Here is a 19,336-nt window from a genome sequence, read left to right as displayed (position 1 = left end):
TTCAATGCAGACTAAGTGGCAGAAGCCATATTTCGGTGTCTGCAAATAATGATTAATCTAGAAGACTCACGTGCTACAGAAAGATAAAACAAAAGGTTGCTCTAGTAAGCAACAGAGCAGTCACGTCCCCTGAGCCTTACTCTATGCCAGGCGAACAAAATGATGATTTGTTACAGTGACCACTCTACTGTGATGACTTTTGACATTTACTTTTGGAACGTGGAGTACAGCAGTTCTGAAATACATACATTCCCTTTATATTCTTGAGGGCTGATCATCCCATCACAGTTCTGGCTCTAAATCTACTTTTTCAAAGAGAGTCAGTAAACGTTGGTAATACCTCGCAGGGGTGCATCAGGATTATCCCCGTCTCGAATTTCCACATAATCTGTGGTACAGTTCCGCCGGACATTTTCAGTTGCAAAATCAGTGAACGACAATGTGATGTGGTTGACTGTTGACGGAAGAACATTGAAAGGGCAATGGATAGTTCTCCTTTTCACCCAAGTAGAACTAAACAGAATTTCGGTGAGTTAAACAGGGCATGTATCTTTAAATCACTCCTTCCAGCTAACAGATGTACTCGCATCCCTTTGTAATTAGTCAATGAAGGCTATCACAGTTTAATTTACAAGTAGAGCCGTGGCATGGCATCCTTCTAATCCAGGGGTAGTCAAACTGCGGCCCTCCAGATGTCCATGGACTGGAATTCCCATGAGCCCCTGCCAGCATTCGCCCTTTTATCCTCATTCGCTGGCAGGGGCTCATGGGAATTGTAGCCCATGGACATCTGGAAGGCCGCAATTTGACCGCCCCTGTTCTAATCAATCAAAATTGTTAAATATGGGAGCAAGATTCAGCACACAATAAACAGGATTTTATTTCCTTTTAATATTCATATGAAATCAACTTGGCCCCTTAAAGAAGAGTAGGACTTTCATCCAAGTGCAAGTTTTATAACCACCACAAATATGTTGTACAGTCTAGAGAAAATAATGTTTCTTAACACTGAGCATCAAAGCTACCCACCATTATACAAAACTGAATATCATGCATAAGTGAATCAGCCATTTTTATACATGAATTTAAGTTCAAAACCAAACAGAACCATTGTACAGCAATCTTTTGTAATCATATAACGCTTTCTTCCCTATAATGAATTCTACTTAATTGGTCTTCACGCATTCTTTTGCATTCATGCTTTTTTTTTTTGCAAACGCATGTATTTTGCACTCCTAAGTGGTTTTGCGTTAAAACCTGCCCCACCGTAGGAGGCCTTGGCTTGCTGTTCTATCAGGATGCAGGACTTCCTACAGAGAAGAAAAGAAGGAATTCTGTATTGTTATTACAGAGGAGAGGAGGATGTTAGTCATTCCACTGGAGAGGTATGTGTATTTTAACTTACATGGCTCCTGGGCTTGAAGAATCCAACTACAGTTCTGATTGTTTGGGTACTTGGCTGGATATAGAGGAGAGGAAATGGCCGCACCAACTGAATCAGCTTCTAAGACGCTGCCACAGGCTGAAGAATAAGACACCAAAAAGCAAATGTGTTAATATATACATGAAACTGCTACTGAAATGTGATGAAATTACATATGACATGGAAATACATTGTTTCCGTTGGTCCCGATGAATCTGATAAGATCACTTGCCAGGTACCCGGGTTGATTAAAGTAAAGGAAGATGACTATAGCCATCCTCCGGGTGAGGCCTGAGATCAGTTCCCCTGGAGGAAAGGCTGTTTTGGAGGGTGAAATCTTCCCCTACCCAAACCAAGCCTTCCTCAGGCTCCAAATCTTGAAATTTCTGAATCCAGAATAGGCAACTCTCAAACACTGGTTCATCTAGCTTAATCACCACCCATCCTTTCCTCAGTGTCCCAGTCCTTGATGCCTGATGTAGCTGTTCTTAACTGGAAGCACCAATAAGTGAATCAAAGACCTTCTGCATATAAAATACCTGTTTTGGTATTAGACTGCCCCCCGTCCCCTCAGAACTGGGATATCTATGTCAGTTCTAGCAAGCTACACGAATATTTATTTACAACTATTTTATGCAATATTCTGTGGATATATGAGTGGATACGCTTGTGTATGTATATGTGTGCACACACACGCAAGAAATTTAAATCACCACCATGTGATTTTAGTTTACAGATTTATATAAAAAGCCAGAAGTGTACTTTCCAAGACTTTTGGTTAGTGGATTCATTACCTTCCCTTCATAGTCATGGCTACTCTGTGCCATCAGGCAACTGGTAACTTGTGTATTTCTCTTGTGGCACCAGACCCACATTCTGCAGAACAGTTGCGACCAATTATTCTAGTAGGTGAACCTATGGTGCAATGACCATTGTACACAGAAACCCAATAGGGGCTAATGCATTCATGATAGATGGGCATATTTCTCCTACTGCTGTGGGAGGATCTGAAATTTACTAAGCAATTGTACATCAAAACCCTAAATATCCAAATGCAACCAGAACCTGGTCCACCCCATTTTTAATTTTTAGAAAATCATTCCAACTCTGGACAAATTTCTGATATTTATGGCATGGTAGACTGTTTTAGCAAGGTAACAATAATAATAATAATAAACCCCCCAGAGATTTTTGTTGACAAATGAAGTAGATTTCAGCAGCATCCTAAACCTAATAGGGAAAAGAGAACCACTTCATGAAGGAGCAATACTAAAGAGGTCTAACTATATATAAGAGCCTCTAGTGGCGCAGAGTGGGAAGCAGCAGAAATGCTGTCTGAAGCTGTCTGTCCATAAGGTTGGGAGTTCGATCCCAGCAGCCGGCTCAAGCCTTCCATCCTTCCGAGGTCGGTAAAATGAGTACCCAACTTGCTGCTGGTGGGTAAAGCGGTAATGACTGGGGAAGGCACTGGCAAGGCTCCCTGCATTGATTCTGCCATTGATTCTGCCAAGGGTCAGACATGACTCGTTGCTTGCACAGGGGATACCTTTACCTATATATAAGTCCCATGTTTTTCAGTGGGTTTACACTCAGGAAAATATTCTTAGGATGGCAGCTTCACTCACTCTTCCATGCAAACGCTCACTTAAGCTTCTCATTTCAATATTACATTTTTTAAAAAGACAGGTAGTGCTGAACTTTTTAAATATATATATTCAAACCACATATGGAAAAGATCAGAAAAGTGTTCTCTTAGACCCTTTGCACACTAGTGATATCATTTTTAAGCTTACTTTTCCATATTAAAATCCACCCTTCCAGATGCAGATCTGAATTACCCTCTCACTTCCTGTGCAGTTAAGGAATTCCCAGTTACAGCAATTTCATTTTTTAGGTGGAATCTAATTCCGCGCTTCCCAACGGAGAAATGCTTGCTTTCAGGTTTTTTCCTGCGACTGTCATTCTGAGTCATTTGTGCATGCTCCTTTCCTTGTCAGTATCCTCCATCCTCCTCCCTTCATCCCTCCATTCTGAAAATCTGACTTAAAAAAAAAGATTGTATTTCAACGCTGTTTCTAACTATAAAAAAACAGCCACTGTCTTTTTGTTACCCTGCAGCAGCATTGTACTGTGATAACCTTCCTTTATTTTTTAAAAATCACATCTAGTATACTTGAGGGGGAAGAGGGGGTAGGCGATCGAGGGCACATTATGGTGGAATTAAAGGGCACAATGAAAAGAAAGGCGTAAGCAAGCACCATTTTGCAAAAAGAAATTGGAAAGGGGGAAAGGAGTAACGCATCATGGGAGGAAATGTGGAAAAACATATGGTGAATTTCAGCGAGGAAGAAAACCTAAATGCAGAAAGCAAAGTGTCAATTTGGAACATCCAATGGAAATCCAAAGCAAGGCTAAAACTAGGTATATCTCAAATGCGGAAACGGTCTTAGTCTTGCAACTGAATGTAGAGAATGTAGAGAAAACATATGACAGTTGGCAACCCTACACTATATCCTTACACACTTCTGATACCTAACTTTAAAAACAATTTTGATCAATGCAGCATGGGGCGGAAATGATGCCAAAGGTGCAATCCTAAGAATATTTTCTTAGAAAATATTTTCCTCACTGAATTGATGTTTATAGAATTCCGAGCAGACATGTTGAAGATTACACTATAAAGCCATCCCAAATCTCTAAGATGAGAAATGTTCAGGCCTACTAAGAGAACTGGCAAATGGTAAGAATAAAAATATGCTCATGGCAATGCGAAACTTGCCTTCAGAAAAACGGGCACGGAAGCCTCTGCGATGGACACTGTTGTCCGAGCGAAATCTCACAAACATGGTATTCTGGGTAGATGCTATAGGAGGAGGCTGCTGCCCACCACAGACTTTTTTAAGAAGTGGAGCACTGGTGCTGGGTCCATCAAACACCTGCATGACAAAACAATACGTAGAATTAAATTTAGAACTTCAGCATGTTATAAAACAACCAAAAGAGTCTGGTGGGTGAATGTAAAGGGCTAACAGAGGTGTCTAAGCATAAGCTTCCTTGGGCTTCCCCTCACTTTGTCAGATGCCATAAGTGGAATTATCAGACAGTCAGGATCTTCAAACACATGAAGAGAAAAACAAATGGTGAACCATGAGCAATACGGCCTGGTCTGTGACATTTCTAGGCAAATTTGAAGATAATACATATAAAAGACAATGTGAGGATTCACAAAAGCGATATCTAGTAATAGTAAAGGTTACTTAATCATGTTATGCCTATCCCAATGGTGATATTTCTTTTCTAGCAATATTTGTGACTGATATACCAGTATTTAGTTTTTGTCTCTTATTTGATCCATCCATCCATCCATCCATCTACACATTTTTTATTACTAGTAACTCATGATGAAATAAGGACTTGGGAAGGGCTTATCTGTGGCTGCTTTCCATATGTATTCAGTTGCGTCTGCTTTCATTTTATATTGACTCTGTTTTTGTTTTATTGTTTTCTCATTTTAACATCTGTATGCAGTACTGTATGCTTATGCCCCTTGCAGGGCTCTCCACTCTGCAGGTATGAATCTACTGGTTTGCCTGGCCTTGACCCAGGCCAGGGACTTTTCGGTCCTGGCCCCAACCTGGTGGAATGAGCTACCAGAATTGCTGAGGGCCCTGCTGGAGTTGTCAGCTTTCCGCAGGGCCTGCTAGACGGAGCTCTTCCACCAGGCGTACAGTTGAAGCCAGGATGGATAACATTGCATAACATTTGCTAGGAGTAACAACAGGGAGAGTTTAGGGATTTTTCTAAACCTCAAAACTTGTTTCTAGGAATCCCTATATTCTTGTCTATAAGGGCAATTAGGATCAATAAATGAAAAAAAGTCCCCCAACAGCAAACAAATCTTTTTTTTGGGGGGGGGGGCATCACTGATTAGCCACATTAGCGTGAGATAACCCACGTATTTTTATTCTGCCAATATTTTACAAATTTCAACAGTCTTTTGCATTAAACATAAATGTCACTGGAATCATTCTCAGTGTAAAACTCATGAGTAATTGACTCAGTGACAACTTGTTGAAATCACAGCATGTGCAGAAGCATATGACACAAGGCAGGACAGGGGAAATCCTTTGTGCAACTCAGCAATATGTTAGATTCTTCTATAGCTACTGTATCCTTATAGGTATTATCTGAGGCCTGATGGTCACATGCACTTGGTTTATGGCAAGGTTATTGAGCAGAGTATATCATGGGAGTGCATGACAGACATTGACTCTGTGTGTGGCAAAAAGTGACATTTGCCACATACAGGAAATGCACTGAAAGGAGATTTTTGGCAGGACCCAGTATATTGTACACCATGTCAAATGTGGAAAGGATGGGTAAAAGTCACTCTTTGGTGAGACTCCAGAGGGTAACAGTCATATTGTGGTGAGTCTCACAAGGAACAAAGCACCTGATCCTCAGAGACTATCAGTGACACTTTCTAAACCTCATGTTGATTTTCATTACATTTTGAAGGCTACAGAGAAGTTAGAAAGGCTATAGCATCGCATAAACACAAGGCTTTCTAGAATGAACAGGTTGGTTTGCTTCCCCCAAATGTGCCTCATTTTCTTTGTGCCGAGATCATCTCCAAATGCTGGGTAGTTGGGCTAAAGATGAAGCCTCAGATTGCTTTGCTGGAAAACACATGGAAGGGGAATATTTTTTATGAGTTTTCGTTGCAAAAAAAGAAAAGAACAGTTTTGAAAAACAATGGCATAATAGAGAACATGAAGTACTTTATTATGCCAAAAAGGGTGGAAAAGAAAGTAGCTACATAACACAGGGCTTTTCTCTCAACCAACCAGTATAATGCTATGGAAATTGTCTGTGAACTCTCTCTTGCTCTCTCTTTCTGCCTGTATTATGACATTTTTATGTTTCTGTGTTTCCCTGGTTGTTTCAGGAAGGATCTATGAGTGGGATATTAAATTCCTATTAATTTCTCATGAAAATCCCAAGAAGATTTTTAATGGGATTCAAGAAATTCTTCTTGATCGCAAAGAAAGGAGTTCATGATGACCGCTCTTCAACTGTAGAATTCCTTCCAAGATTTGGCAGAGTTAATCTGTCATACAGCTCATCACCCGATGACAACATTACCCGGTGTTGGCCTGCTTGTATGAATGAACCACCGTAGTTCATATACCACAGACAGAAATGTAATATCAACTAGACTCAAATGCTGTTCTAAAGGACAGGATATGAGAAAGGAAATGGGAATGGTTCAGAGGTTCAGTATAGTTCCATAGCGTTTGTTACTCACTGCAACATAGTCGTAACTGCAGGTACGATGAGATTCTAGTTCAAAATCTGTGAAGTTCAGCAGAACGCGATGGCTGCTCTCCACCTGGATGAGCCAGGAGCAATCTGTGTTGTTGCCATAAGACTGGGGATAGTTGGGGGAATGGATTTCACCATGCGGAAGCTGGAAAATTCCTCCACACCCTGGAAATTAATGAACATATATGAATAGGCAGGCAGAAGAAAAAGAAGAAGAGTTGGTTCTTATATGCTGCTTTTCCCTACCCGAAGGAGGCTCAAAGCGGCTTACAGTCGCCTTCCCATTCCTCTCCCCACAACAGACACCCTGTGAGGTGGGTGAGGCTGAGAGAGCCCTGATATCACTGCCCGGTCAGAATGGATAATCAGTGCCGTGGCGAGCCCAAGGTCACCTAGCTGGTTGCATGTGAGGGAGCGCAGAATCGAACCTGGCATGCCAGATTAGAAGTCCACACTCCTAACCACTACACCAAACTGGTTCCCAGGCAGGGAGACAGTTTATGCATGCTTGAAGATGAAATGGACCTGTGCACTGTACAGGCATAGCCAAATACGAACAAAGAGGTACATTTTCCTTCCTCCAGATATGTGGTCCCTTGATGTAAGCTATGCTGCCACAAGGGGACTGGAAGAAATAAAAAAGAATCTGCCCAAATGAGGGACATATTTAGGTCCTTTGGGGCCCACCACAACTTGAGACTAGGCTTGCATATAAGCAAAACTAAACAATTTCAGCTGTTCAGTCCTGCTCAGTACCTTTGCTTACAAAGGAATAATGCAGTAAATTGAGTATAGGCAAAAAAGTCAGGCTCTTGCTTCAAAATCCCCACGCTGTCTCAGAAACTTGCTTGCTGACATTGGATTTCAAGCGGCATCACACCTTTCTAAACCCATTGGTGGCAATGGACTTAGGAAGACATAAATCTATTTGGGATTGCCTCAACATTGTCTCTGCCTAGCCTACTTTACAGGGTTGCTGTGAGGAAGGGAGAAGAAAGCATGTCACCCTGAGTTCTTTGAAGGAAGGGCAGCATGAATCGGTACACAAAGTTTTAGAACTCTTAGAAGTCTTGACCAATGAAGATCAAGTTTTGTTATCACTTACAGAGAACATAAATCTCAGTGCACACCACAGCTCTCACCTCCAGCTCTCTCTTGCCACGTAGCATTGAACCCCCTTCCATTCACAGAAACATCCGTTTTGAATCGGATTGACATGGTGTTACCCGTGCTGGAAACATAGAGCGGATTCTGAGGAGATCTTGGGACACAGAGCTGGGCCAGCCTGGGTGAAGAAAAGTCAGGCCCACCATAGATCTGAAAAGAAGTAAGAGATATCAAAAGCAGGGGGAGAGTAAATGAGGAACCCACTTATTTAATTATTTTATTTAAGACATTTATTAGCTGCCTTTCCCCTGGACAGAACTCAAGGCAGCTTACAAAATAATAATTATTTTTAAAAGTTTAAAACAATACAAATAAAAGAACAATTATAAAAACACAAACAGATCACATTTAATTTCTGGGCAGGAATATATGGGAGGCTATGGTCCTTCAGATACCCTGGTCCTAACCCATGTAGGGACAAACAACACCTTGAATTAAGCTTGGTTTGTTTATCAAAGTACTCTACGTAGTAGTAACATGAAGCTCAATGTTAACTGGAGCTAAAAATTCTGTGAAGAGTTTCCCAACGTGTACTTTCATATTAGAAGCCAGTTGCAGGGATCCTGATTTTGAAAGTGGTAAGGGTGACAATTCTTGCATTCTGCTATTCCCCCCATTCCTGATCTGCCATTAGCCATACTAGGTAAAAAAGGACAGACATAATAACATAGGTCTCTTTTTCCCCCTTTTAGTACTAGCCCCAGAAGGACCAATTTCTACAAGGACACAGCTGAGGTCGAGGAGGTTAACTTCCCCACCATCTTCCATTCCCAGCAATCAACCATGTTATGTCAGCTTGCCATGTGTGGTTAATAATTTGTTATGAAATACATTTTCAGGAGAGCCTCTTGTGGCGCAGAGTGGTAAGGCAGCTGTCTGAAAGATTTGCCCATGAGGCTGGGAGTTCAATCCCAGCAGCCGGCTCAAGGTTGACTCAGCCTTCCATCCTTCTGAGGTTGGTAAAATGAGTACCCAGCTTGCTGGGGGGTAAACGGTAATGACTGGGGAAGGCACTGGCAAACCAGTCTGCCATGAAATTGAGTATTGAGTCTGCCATGAAAACGCTAGAGGGCGTCACTCCAAGGGTCAGACATGACTCGGTGCTTGCACAGGGGATACCTTTACCTTTACCTTTACATTTTCAGGTTGGACATTAGAATGTCTTTGCAATATTTTTGAGACAGAGAACTAAAACTTTTACAATTTTGGCTTTTTCAGACATTTTGAACCAAATTTTTCAGAAACGGCAACCAAGGTCTCTCTAGAAGATATCCAGATACAAAGAAATTCCACATGACCAGTGGCCATAGGAAAATCAGGCCTCCCACTTCAGCTATACACCTGGGTGGCAGAAGAAAAATGTCCTGGTATTATATGTGGGCATCCCATTTGCCTGATGGTATAGCATCAGTTCCTGCACAAACCATTTTATATTTATACTAGGGGCAAAGCCCGTTGTCTCCAAGAATACAACGGGCGCTAGAGCTTGGCAGTGGGAAGAGGAAGGGGAGGAGTTGTCCAGTCTGTAAGGGCATGGGGTTGTCATGTGTGTTGTGTGGGAGGTTGTGGTGGCATGGTGGCAAATGAGGCCATGGGTGTGGAGATATGGGTGTCAAGAACCTGTGGTGTGGAATGTTCGTGATTGTGGGAGAGGACTGACCTTTGGGAATTGTGGCATAGTAGTTACAGATGAGCTTTCCAGAGCCATGTCCTCAGATATGTGAAGGGAAAATCAGACTGGAGACTCTTCTTAGGGGAAGATTACATGGCAACCAATTCCCCCCAGTTCTGCGTCATTTCCCTTCTTGTGTGAATTAGGCCACATTCACCGAAATGCCCCTCTGCCCTAATACACACAGGGTAGTCACAGTACACAGGTGTCCACCCTGTTCCTTCTGTCTCCCATATTTTCACTGTTGGTAAAATGTTATGTGCCCACATGCTTCTTTCATGGTTGCTCCTTAGAAGAACGGATTTTTGTACCCTATTGCTTACTACCCAAAGGAGTCTCAAAGCGGTTTACAAACACCTTTTCCATTTGTCTCTCCACAATAGTCAACCTGTGAGGTATGTAGGGTTGTGAGAGATCTGAGAGAACTGGGAATGGGCCGCAGTGACCCAGCAGGCCTCAGGTGTCTCAAAGCATTTTCCAATCGTCTTCCCCTTCTCTCCCCATAGCAGGCTCCCCATGAGGGAGGTGGGGTAGCGAACCTCACAGGGAAGCTGGCAACCCTAAGAGGAAGACTGTCTGTGCACAGCAGTCTTGACCTTAGTAAGGTTTTTAATATTGTTTTTTTTATTTGCCAGGCCAAGGTTATTTGCCAGTTACTATTTCAGTTACGATGTGTCTCCAGACATTTACTTGTTAACAATCCTTTGAAAAATGATCTTATTTAAATAGTGTATGCATTATAAAGGCTACATATAATCTTTTGAAAGTGAATCTATAATCTCATATCAAATACATTATCTTTAAATAGGACAGGGTCCTATTAAATAAAAGAGTAAGGCCACCTGGGGAGGAGTTAGGGCGGGCCCTGTCCAGGATAAAAACTCAGAAAAACTACACTTTCCAGACTCACAGGACTGATGCTGGTCTGCCTATCTGCGCCCCAGAATACAAACAGTGGCTGATAAGGGCTGGCCATAACCCATAGGCCAGGAGGGACACTCCTGCACCACTCCCTACCAACTGCAGGCAAAAATGGCTCCTTTGAAGGCTGGACTCTGAGGCATTGTACGATTTTGAAGTCCCACCTCCAAACCTCCAGGAATATTTCCAACCCAGGGGTAGCCAACCTACAGGTGTGGCCTGGAGAGCTCCTGGGATTACAGCTCACCTGCAGAGTATAAAGATCAGCTCCCCAGGCGGAAAGGGCTACTTTGGACAGGGTTGTGGTAGAAAAGAAACATTTAAGGCTTCCAACACAGGTTGTTGTTGAATTGAAAGACTTGAGGCCTACTGCACAGGGTTGTTGTGCAGGTGAAACAGGAGACAAAAGAGCCAGCTTCCTCTGCAGAATAACGCTGTGCAGTGGCCTCAAATCTGCAGAGAGTTGCAAAGAAGAAAGACACATGGCTTGGCTGTGTCTAACCCCCGGCCAGAGCAGTATTTTAAGTGAGAAGGGGCTTTTCTGTGGCCTCCCTGTCAGGCAACTGTTTGGCAGAAGGGGAAAGTCCCCCCCCCCCCCAAAGGAAGGCCCTCAGGCTCCCCTGCGTTGCTCTTGGAAAGGCCTCCGTCCCTCAGTCAGGGCCTGTCAGAGGCTCCTTCGCAGCAGGCCTGAAGGGGGGAGGGGAGCACTCTGCAGCCTCCTACCAGCTCTGTCAGGGTCCTGAGGCAATTTGCAGTTGGACATGGCAGTTAGGACAGCCTTGGGGCGAAAAGGGCTAGCGCAGCCTGTCCAAGCCTCTGTTCTCATCCCCCTTGGCAACCTTGCTGACCTCCTCTCCCTGTGGTGGTCAGGAGCAGACTGGCAGCCAGACTGGGCTTGGTGAATGGAATTTTGGTCTGTCCTGGTGAGGGGCCAATAGGAAGGGACTTTGCGCGCCTCCCCATTGGCTGCTTGGCCCTGGATGGACACTCAGAGGGCCCAATCAGGAGCCGCTTTGCGGCTCCTGATTGGGTCCTCTGAGTTTTTATCCTGGACAGGGCCCGCCCTAACTCCTCCCCAGGTGGCCTTACTCTTTTATTTAATAGGACCCTGTCCTATTTAAAGATTCTGCCCTGTCTTTGAAAACTCAGTGTTGCTGTGATGTCACTTCCAGATCACACCAGAAATGACACCAATCACATTGCTGGTGAGGTCAGGCTCCACCCCCTCTGGGTGCATTTCCCTCCTTTGCTACTATCTATCAAGCTACCTTAAGAAAAGGTTATAACCTACGGTTTAAGATCATGCCTAGTTGCCCAGTCCCCTCATGCCTATTGTTAAACTTGTGAACAAAAGCCTATACAGAAAAAATTGATTGTGCACAAATTCTATAGATGTAATCATGACCTTTCATTTACTATTTTAGTAATTTCAGGAGCCTTTAACAATTTTTTAATTTTGATTACATATTTGCCCTATCCTCACTCAAAGGAGCTCAGAGAATTATACAAAGCCTCCATTTTATTCTTACAACAACCCACTGAGGTAGGTTTAGACCAGGGGTGGCCCATCTGCTGGCAGGTGCTCATGGGAATTGTAGTCTGTAGACACCTGGAATGCCACAGTTTGGTCACCCATTTAGACTAAGAGAAGGAACGACCAACCTACCACAACCCAGAATTTGAACCAGGGGTAGTCAAACTGCGGCCCTCCAGATGTCCATGGACTACAATTCCCAGGAGCCCCCTGCCAGCAAATGCTGGCAGGGGGCTCCTGGGAATTGTAGTCCATGGACATCTGGAGGGCCGCAGTTTGATTACCCCAATCCTGCAAGCAACATCTGTACAGACAGACTTGTTCCCAGGTTATGTCTGGGAACGCACAGGTATAGGGAGTGGGGGCAGCAGCCATGATCCCATATGCCCATATGCGAAAATTTCTGTTGGACAGCAATCTGAGAACAGTTTTCCAATAACAGTTATAATAGTGCATAGATGTTTGTGGAAATAAATGCTTCCAGATTAGATGCCTTTATTAGAATTCTGCTTGTTCAGAAAAAGCAATTATTTGTTTTGTTTGAATTTAATTATCATAATAACATGGTCCACTCCGCCATTCCCTTCTTTTTGGGGCTAGAAAAATAATAATTCCACACCCTTCGTTTTCCAAGGGAAATAGACAGTGGTAAGAACAATGCATCCTTTCTAATTCCACAGCTTTGATTCATGCTGGGGGGAAATAAGTAGACACTGAACCATAATTTCTCAAATGAGAGTTGAACGATGAGGGTATTTTGCTTGGGTTTGGTGGCTCATTATACAGACTCAAAGGGTCTGTATATTTGTTTTCATTTCCGATGGTAGCAACTTTTTGGTTTCTGGAGGCAAAACACATGACTTGAAAGTATAATTGCTCTTCTGTGCTATCACTTAAAAGATATTCTGGATATATTACAGTGTTTCTGTTCAAAGGAGCTCTTAATTAAGGAAACAGAGAAACGTGCCTCTGTGCCTGAATCCCAGGGATGCTTAATATATACTTGAGGGTAGATTTAAGAAGATGGTGCTCAGACCCTTGGGCTTGACATTCAGCAAGTGGGGCCCAACAAGGTCCCAATCTTATTACCTCCTATGGTGTTTAACATCTACACTGAACTGTTGTGTGAGCTCATCTGGAGATCTGGGCTGTTGTTACTCAGCTTTAGCTAGAGTTTCCAGCTGACCCCAGGAAGGCTACAGAACCCCTCAACTGGCGCCAAGAGGCAATTTTTGCATAGACGTAGGGCAATAAACTAGAGCTGAATACTGAAAGATGGAAATGCTACAGGTGAGCAAAAGGCCTGGCCCTAGATTTAAGGTGTTACTCATTCTGATCTCTGTAGACTGGAGATCAGTTATGATTCTAGGAGATCTCCAGCCACTCTCTGGTGGCTGGCATCCCTACATGATATAACACAAACTTTTCAGATCTCAGAAGCTAAGCAAGGTCAATACTTGGGCAGGAGATCACCAAAGAACATACTACAGAGTAACCAGGTGCGGCCTACCCGGCTAGGAGGTCAGAGGCCCAGAGCCAGGTGGCTGGGGGATACCAATGGAGGTATCCCCATTTGGTCCCTTTCAATCGCTTCCCAGAACGATTCCGTGGCAGAAAGCATCCCATCCTCTCGGCTGGAAGTGAGGCATGGAGCTGGAGTGCCATGGTTCATATTATGCAGCCGGATGGCTGGCGGGGTCAGGCTCCCATACCGGCATCAGGCCAACCCTCCGTTGGGGGTTTCTGTTAATAAATGGCTGTGGCCAATGTATTAGCTAAACTGGAGTCACGTCATCACTGGAACAGTTGCCACCTGCCCTAAACGCCTGCAGAATCCCCACGCAGTTTTGAGCAGCACACCTCGATTGCTGATGTGAAATCCTTTTGTGGAGAAGCTGGAGGCTGCACTTGGGAACTTGCTCAAAGCTTATTCTTCCCTGTGGAGCTATGAACCTTCTGCAGCCTTCAGAATGCTTGATGATTCATGACTCCTGAGGTTAGTGAGACTGAGAGGCAGGCTTGCTGAAAGCCGAGAAGGGAGTTTTGTCCTTGACTTCTCACATGCAGAAGAACCAACGTTCTGTCCACTAAGCCACAGGAGGCCTCACATGCTGTTAAAGCAACACTAAAGAAATCTCAACAAATTATGTCTGCAAGTTCAAGAAGACGATGCCATTTATCAAATGCCCTTTTACACTGCCAGCCTGTTTCACAATTGCCTTTTGTACAGTTTTGAAATCAAAGGGCATTTGTACAAAAAAAAATAAAAATTAGGAGTGGTGTTTCTCCACCCCCTTCACTGTAGGCCAGTTCAGCTAACCAGAAACTTTTACAAAAGCTGGCTCAGAAACAAGCCAAACAGTTTCCATGAGCGAAAAAATACTTTAAAAAAATAAAATGTTACTTTTGACTATAAAGGAAAAAGCCAATTGTTACCATATGAATCCAGTTATTTAAAAATGAGCAGAGAAGTCTAGAAAGAATGCTGAGGTGTGGTTCATACAGAAGTAACGCAGAGTGGAAAAAAAGGGAGAAAAAGCCTGTTCTTCTTCCAAAGTTTTGCTCTGAGTGTCGTGCGGCGTAACCAAGCCTTTGATTTCAGCCTGTTTTTGCCATTTGCTTCTGCTCTGTTAGTTCTGTTGATTGTGACAGTCAAGCCAGCATTCCAGAGTTATGAGCAACTGAATGGCGGTTTTATGCGGCTGGCCATCTCAGTGAATAAACCGGCCCCTGCTCAGAGACGACTGCTTGCGCCTTGCAGGGAGAAACAGGGGCATTCAGGAAGAGATTCAAATATCGAGCTCTGTGGCTTAACCACATAAAGGTTTCCACTTTGGATGCAAAGGGGGAAAATGTATAGAATCTTAAAGGCATAGAATCATAGAGCAGATATTTCTGCAAATCTCAGGAACCCCCTGGGTTTCCAGAAAAAATCTAAAAAGGATTTAAAAAATCATTGGGTTTTTTAATTACACCCAATTAAATAACAATACAAAGTTGAGCAGCTGTAGTGGGATGCATTGAGGTCAAGAATGGCAGCAGAGGCCAGGAGCTGCTGGGAGCCTCCAGCAGGTATGGCCATGGCCACGGTGAATCTAAGAGCTATTCCAAACCCAGCTGCAGACCCCAAGAGATGCTCCAAGTTCAACCAAGGCAGTGGCAGGGCTGGGGAGCACCTCAGGGCTTGGAACAGCTCCCGGCACCATTGTTAATTTATAACAATGCATAAGATACAATAGTCAGAAAAAGAAAAACCACCTAGAATGCGTTGAATTGGCATTTAATATACAGCATTCACATCTCTGTGTATAAAGTGCCATTAGGACACAGGTGACTGGGTTTCCAAGGCAAGAGACATTCAGGGTGGTTGGCCATTGCCTGCTTCTGCATAGCAACCTTGGACTTCCTAGGTGGTCTCCCATCCATGAACTAACCAAGGCTGACCCTGCTTAGCTTCTAAGTTCTGATAAAATCAGACTGCCCTGGGCCATCCAGGTCAGGGCAGCATTTAACTCAATGGAGCTATTATTTCCTGTTATTTAAAACAATTGGTGTTTGGGTGCAAGCAGAAGGAAACATGCTCAATTGAAACAAAGCAACCTACCTCCAGAACATCAAAGTTGCAACTCGGATGGTGCTCAATATCAAATTCCACAATGGTGAGTTGGATGCTGCTGCCTGGCTCTGTGTGAATAAACCAATGACATTCCCTATTGTGGGGATACTTGTTAGGGTAGCCAGGGCTATGGAAGGATCCAGACGTCCCACTGAGTTCTCCACCACAGCCTGGAAAAAGCATGCAAGACAGTTAAGCATGCCAGAAAATATGATTTCAATGCCAAGGTGTTCAGAAACTATACTTGAAAATATAGAGTTAAGTTTGAAATCACACAAACTTTCCAGGATGATGAAAAGTTGATGTCATCTGTGTTGCATCCAGCTCTGGGCATGCTGGTTCTGTGGTTTAATGGCCAGATCACAGCTCACCCCAGGCCCATAAATATGGTTGTTGGGAAGATAAAATGGAGAAAGAAGAATCATTGTATGTTGCCTAGACTCCTAGAGCACCTTGAAGGAAGAGTAGAATGTAAAAATGTGACAGATGGATAATATTTGGGTGTGCTGCAGACTGGCCATATGGCAAAATGATCCAAGATCACTTCATCATGTGATGCTGTTAAGCAGCAGAAATAGGTTTTTGCCTCATCCTTCTAGCCTGATTATTTTCCATGCTGACCCAACCTGCCATAGCATCACCATGCCATGAAACTACATATTGCAAAAGGGTGTAAGCTCAGTTCTAGGGTGTAAGCTCAGTTCATGTAGGACACTGGGGCAAGGGACGTTCTGCTCAGTGTGTATGTACCACCATAGCATCCACAACAACACTACCTTTTGGATACATATTAAAGCAGGATATTTATTTATTTAGAAGAGTAATAAGTCCACCTTTCTCCTGAGCATCTGAGATCAGATATGGTAGGCAAGTGGTCTTTCAAGGAGGCTTGTCCATTATTACTGATCTTCTAAGGTTCTCTGGAACAAGGTTTGAATGTCACTGCTACACCAATATTCTGACCATACACGTAATAATGATGAAGTTAGCTGAATTTCCATTTTGTTTCTTCCTTTGTTCCTTCAGACCAGGGGTAGTCAAACTGCAGCCTTCCAGATGTTCATGGACTACAGATGTCCATGGACTACAATTCCAGATGTCCATGGACTACAATTCCCACAAGCCCCTGCCAGCATTCGCTGGCGGGGCTCGTGGGAATTGTAGTCCATGGACATCTGGAGAGCCGCAGTTTGACTACCCGTGCTTTAGAGAGTGAGAATACATGTTCTTATGAAATTCACTAGCAGATATTATTCCTAAATTATTTTTTCCATCCCTTTTAAAAATGCAACTCTATGTAGGATTGGCCACTGATTTCAGGACATGGACTTGTGTCCACTGAAATGCAGATTGTGCTTCCGGTTTCCTCACCACTTTTAGCCATACGTTGTGCCTTCTTCGATAGCATAGACCACATGCAGAAAGAAAGACAATTGCTGTATTTCAGCGGCAAAGAAACGAAGCAATCCAACTGCTCTCTGCTGTCTATTCGCAGGCGGTGAGTCATTACGGTGGTCAAAATAAATGCCAGATTTCTCTGACAACTGCAGCTGAGTTTCTCATGAAAGAAGAAAAATGATTCATTTCCTTTTCTTGCTATTGACTTCACATATGGTCTCTCGGGAGTCTAGAGTCTAACATTTTTAATTTGATGTTTGAGTGCTCCTCTCTTATCTCTGTAAAGATTTCTAAATCATGGCTATAATCCATTGTCCACACACACACACACACACACAAATCCCATATGGGTTCATTAAGCAAGCAAGGAATGGTGACTAAAGGCAGGAACAAGAAAGGTCAGGGAAGACACTAATGGGCATTCCTGTCGTTGGTTTCTACTTATTTATATCAGGTGGGGGGAGGAGTCTAACATCTGTTGGGCTCTGATGCATGGGAGCCAAGTTCCACTTTTGCTGTTTTCTAATGCTATTTTCACACTGCATGAAATTCACATGGTGTTTACTAACTCCCGTTAATCCAATTAGGAGCTACAGTTAATATTTGCCACAGCAAGCAAAAGCAATATGTTTTTGTGAAACCACCTTGCCACCATTAGTAGAACTGACCGATAACACCTGGTCAAGAATGGCAACATTACTTTTTTGAAGCTCATTTCTGTATACCCTAATCCGGCCTTTCTCAACATTTTTACTGTTGAGAAACCCCTGAAACATTCTTCAAGAAACCACAGGAGTAGTGCAATCGTGCATAATATGGTTGGGATGCATAGTTCTGTACATACCCACCTGGGGCTCCTTACCTTCCCACCCCTCCAGGCTCTTCATTGGTCGTTTTGGGGTGGGGGGGCAGGTCAACATGACCACATATGATCATATCACCCAATACATTTTTAACACATTTTTAAAATATATAAACATTAAATTAATTCCCACCCATTCAGGCAACACTTCCAGGGCCATCCAGAAACCCCAGAGTTTCATGAAACCTTGGTTGAGAAAGCCTGCCCTACCCAGTCTGCCTTTAGCATTTCCTTTCATTTTCTACAAAACAGACTGGCCTACTGCCTACAGACAGGAAACCTCATGCCAAGGCTTACCAATTTATAGAACTGGCACTTTTATGCTAAATACATTTATGTGGAACTAAGTTTCGTAGTGGATGTAATTACAACTGAATATATAGAGGTTTTTCACTCTTATCCTGTTTTATTTCACAGTGCTTTTATGAGATTATCAGCAGGTCCCATGATTTGCAGCACAGATCGTTTTTTGATGATCCCTTCCTTCCTTTTTGAGCAGCCAAAAAGCTGGTTGGATCCAATCCATAGAGCTGCTCATATCAGTAGTACCACACTGATCCCCCTTAGTGGCTGTAAGTTAAGACTAGTTCTCTTAAAGACTAGTTCTCTTAGATTGGGTTACGGTGATATTGATTGGCCAGAATTTGTATTAAACAATTATGTAGGCATGGAACTTCTCCCTATCTGGGTTCCTGATAATCTTTTCTTACAACACCTTCCTTTTTGCAACCAAGCTTTTATGCTCCTGTTTGTCAGCTTTTTATAATTTTCACTTCCTGCCCCTGGTACTTAAGGGCTGACTGGCAACAATAAATGCTAATGCAAAAATGTAATATGACTATGAGCAAGGCTTCCTGCTACAATGCCACTATTCAAAGGTCTGCAGAGTTTCAGTATACATGATACCTGCCAAAGCAATTAGAAGAACAATTTGACATACCGAAAGCAATGGGGAAAAAACAATCAATGTATTCACATCAGGAGTGGCATCTAAGACTTTTTAAAAAGGGATATATAAGCCTGCTTAAATTTTTGGTCTCGTCATAGTCTACTTCCTCATTTGTCAACTACAGCAATGTTTCACATCCCACTCTCTATAATACATGGACATATTTATCTTTCGGTTTTCCTAAAGCAAAAACTCTTTTATTTATGAGCCAAGCTGACCTTTGCCAGTGAACCTAAAAAAACAGGTCAGTGCCTAAATCTTGTTGACAGCTTAGTTATCACCAATCGGTAACAATTTTGTTTCTCAGGTTTGACAGCATCATTGTAGTGGGCATAAACAGATTTCAGCATCTGTCAAGCTGTACTAACATAGAAGTGAGCTTTATATCCAATAGGGATAGGGATGGGCATGAAACTTGAAAATGTGGTTTGATTCATGGTTTATGGTATATGTGGTTCACGAACCACGA

At 43.0% G+C, this 19,336-nt stretch overlaps 1 protein-coding gene across 1 annotated transcript in view; it reads right to left on the bottom strand.

Annotated features, from left to right (window-relative positions):
- The window catches only part of CUBN (cubilin), a 137,029-nt gene that overhangs the window by 62,676 nt on the left and 55,017 nt on the right, over window positions 1–19,336 (bottom strand). Inside the window, exons 29-34 of the mRNA XM_077303068.1 lie at window positions 15,647–15,828; window positions 7,891–8,065; window positions 6,732–6,913; window positions 4,203–4,359; window positions 1,406–1,522; window positions 341–454 (exon numbers count right to left, since the gene is read on the bottom strand). Of these exons, the coding sequence (XP_077159183.1) occupies window positions 341–454; window positions 1,406–1,522; window positions 4,203–4,359; window positions 6,732–6,913; window positions 7,891–8,065; window positions 15,647–15,828 (927 nt within the window). The remainder of the gene's footprint in view (window positions 1–340; window positions 455–1,405; window positions 1,523–4,202; window positions 4,360–6,731; window positions 6,914–7,890; window positions 8,066–15,646; window positions 15,829–19,336) is intronic.

The sequence above is a fragment of the Paroedura picta genome, chromosome 11 (genome assembly GCF_049243985.1).
Source record: "Paroedura picta isolate Pp20150507F chromosome 11, Ppicta_v3.0, whole genome shotgun sequence".
NCBI classification, from domain to species: Eukaryota; Metazoa; Chordata; class Lepidosauria; order Squamata; family Gekkonidae; genus Paroedura; species Paroedura picta.
Note: the sequence above shows the minus strand (reverse complement) of the source record. Positions and strands in the feature narration are given on the sequence as shown.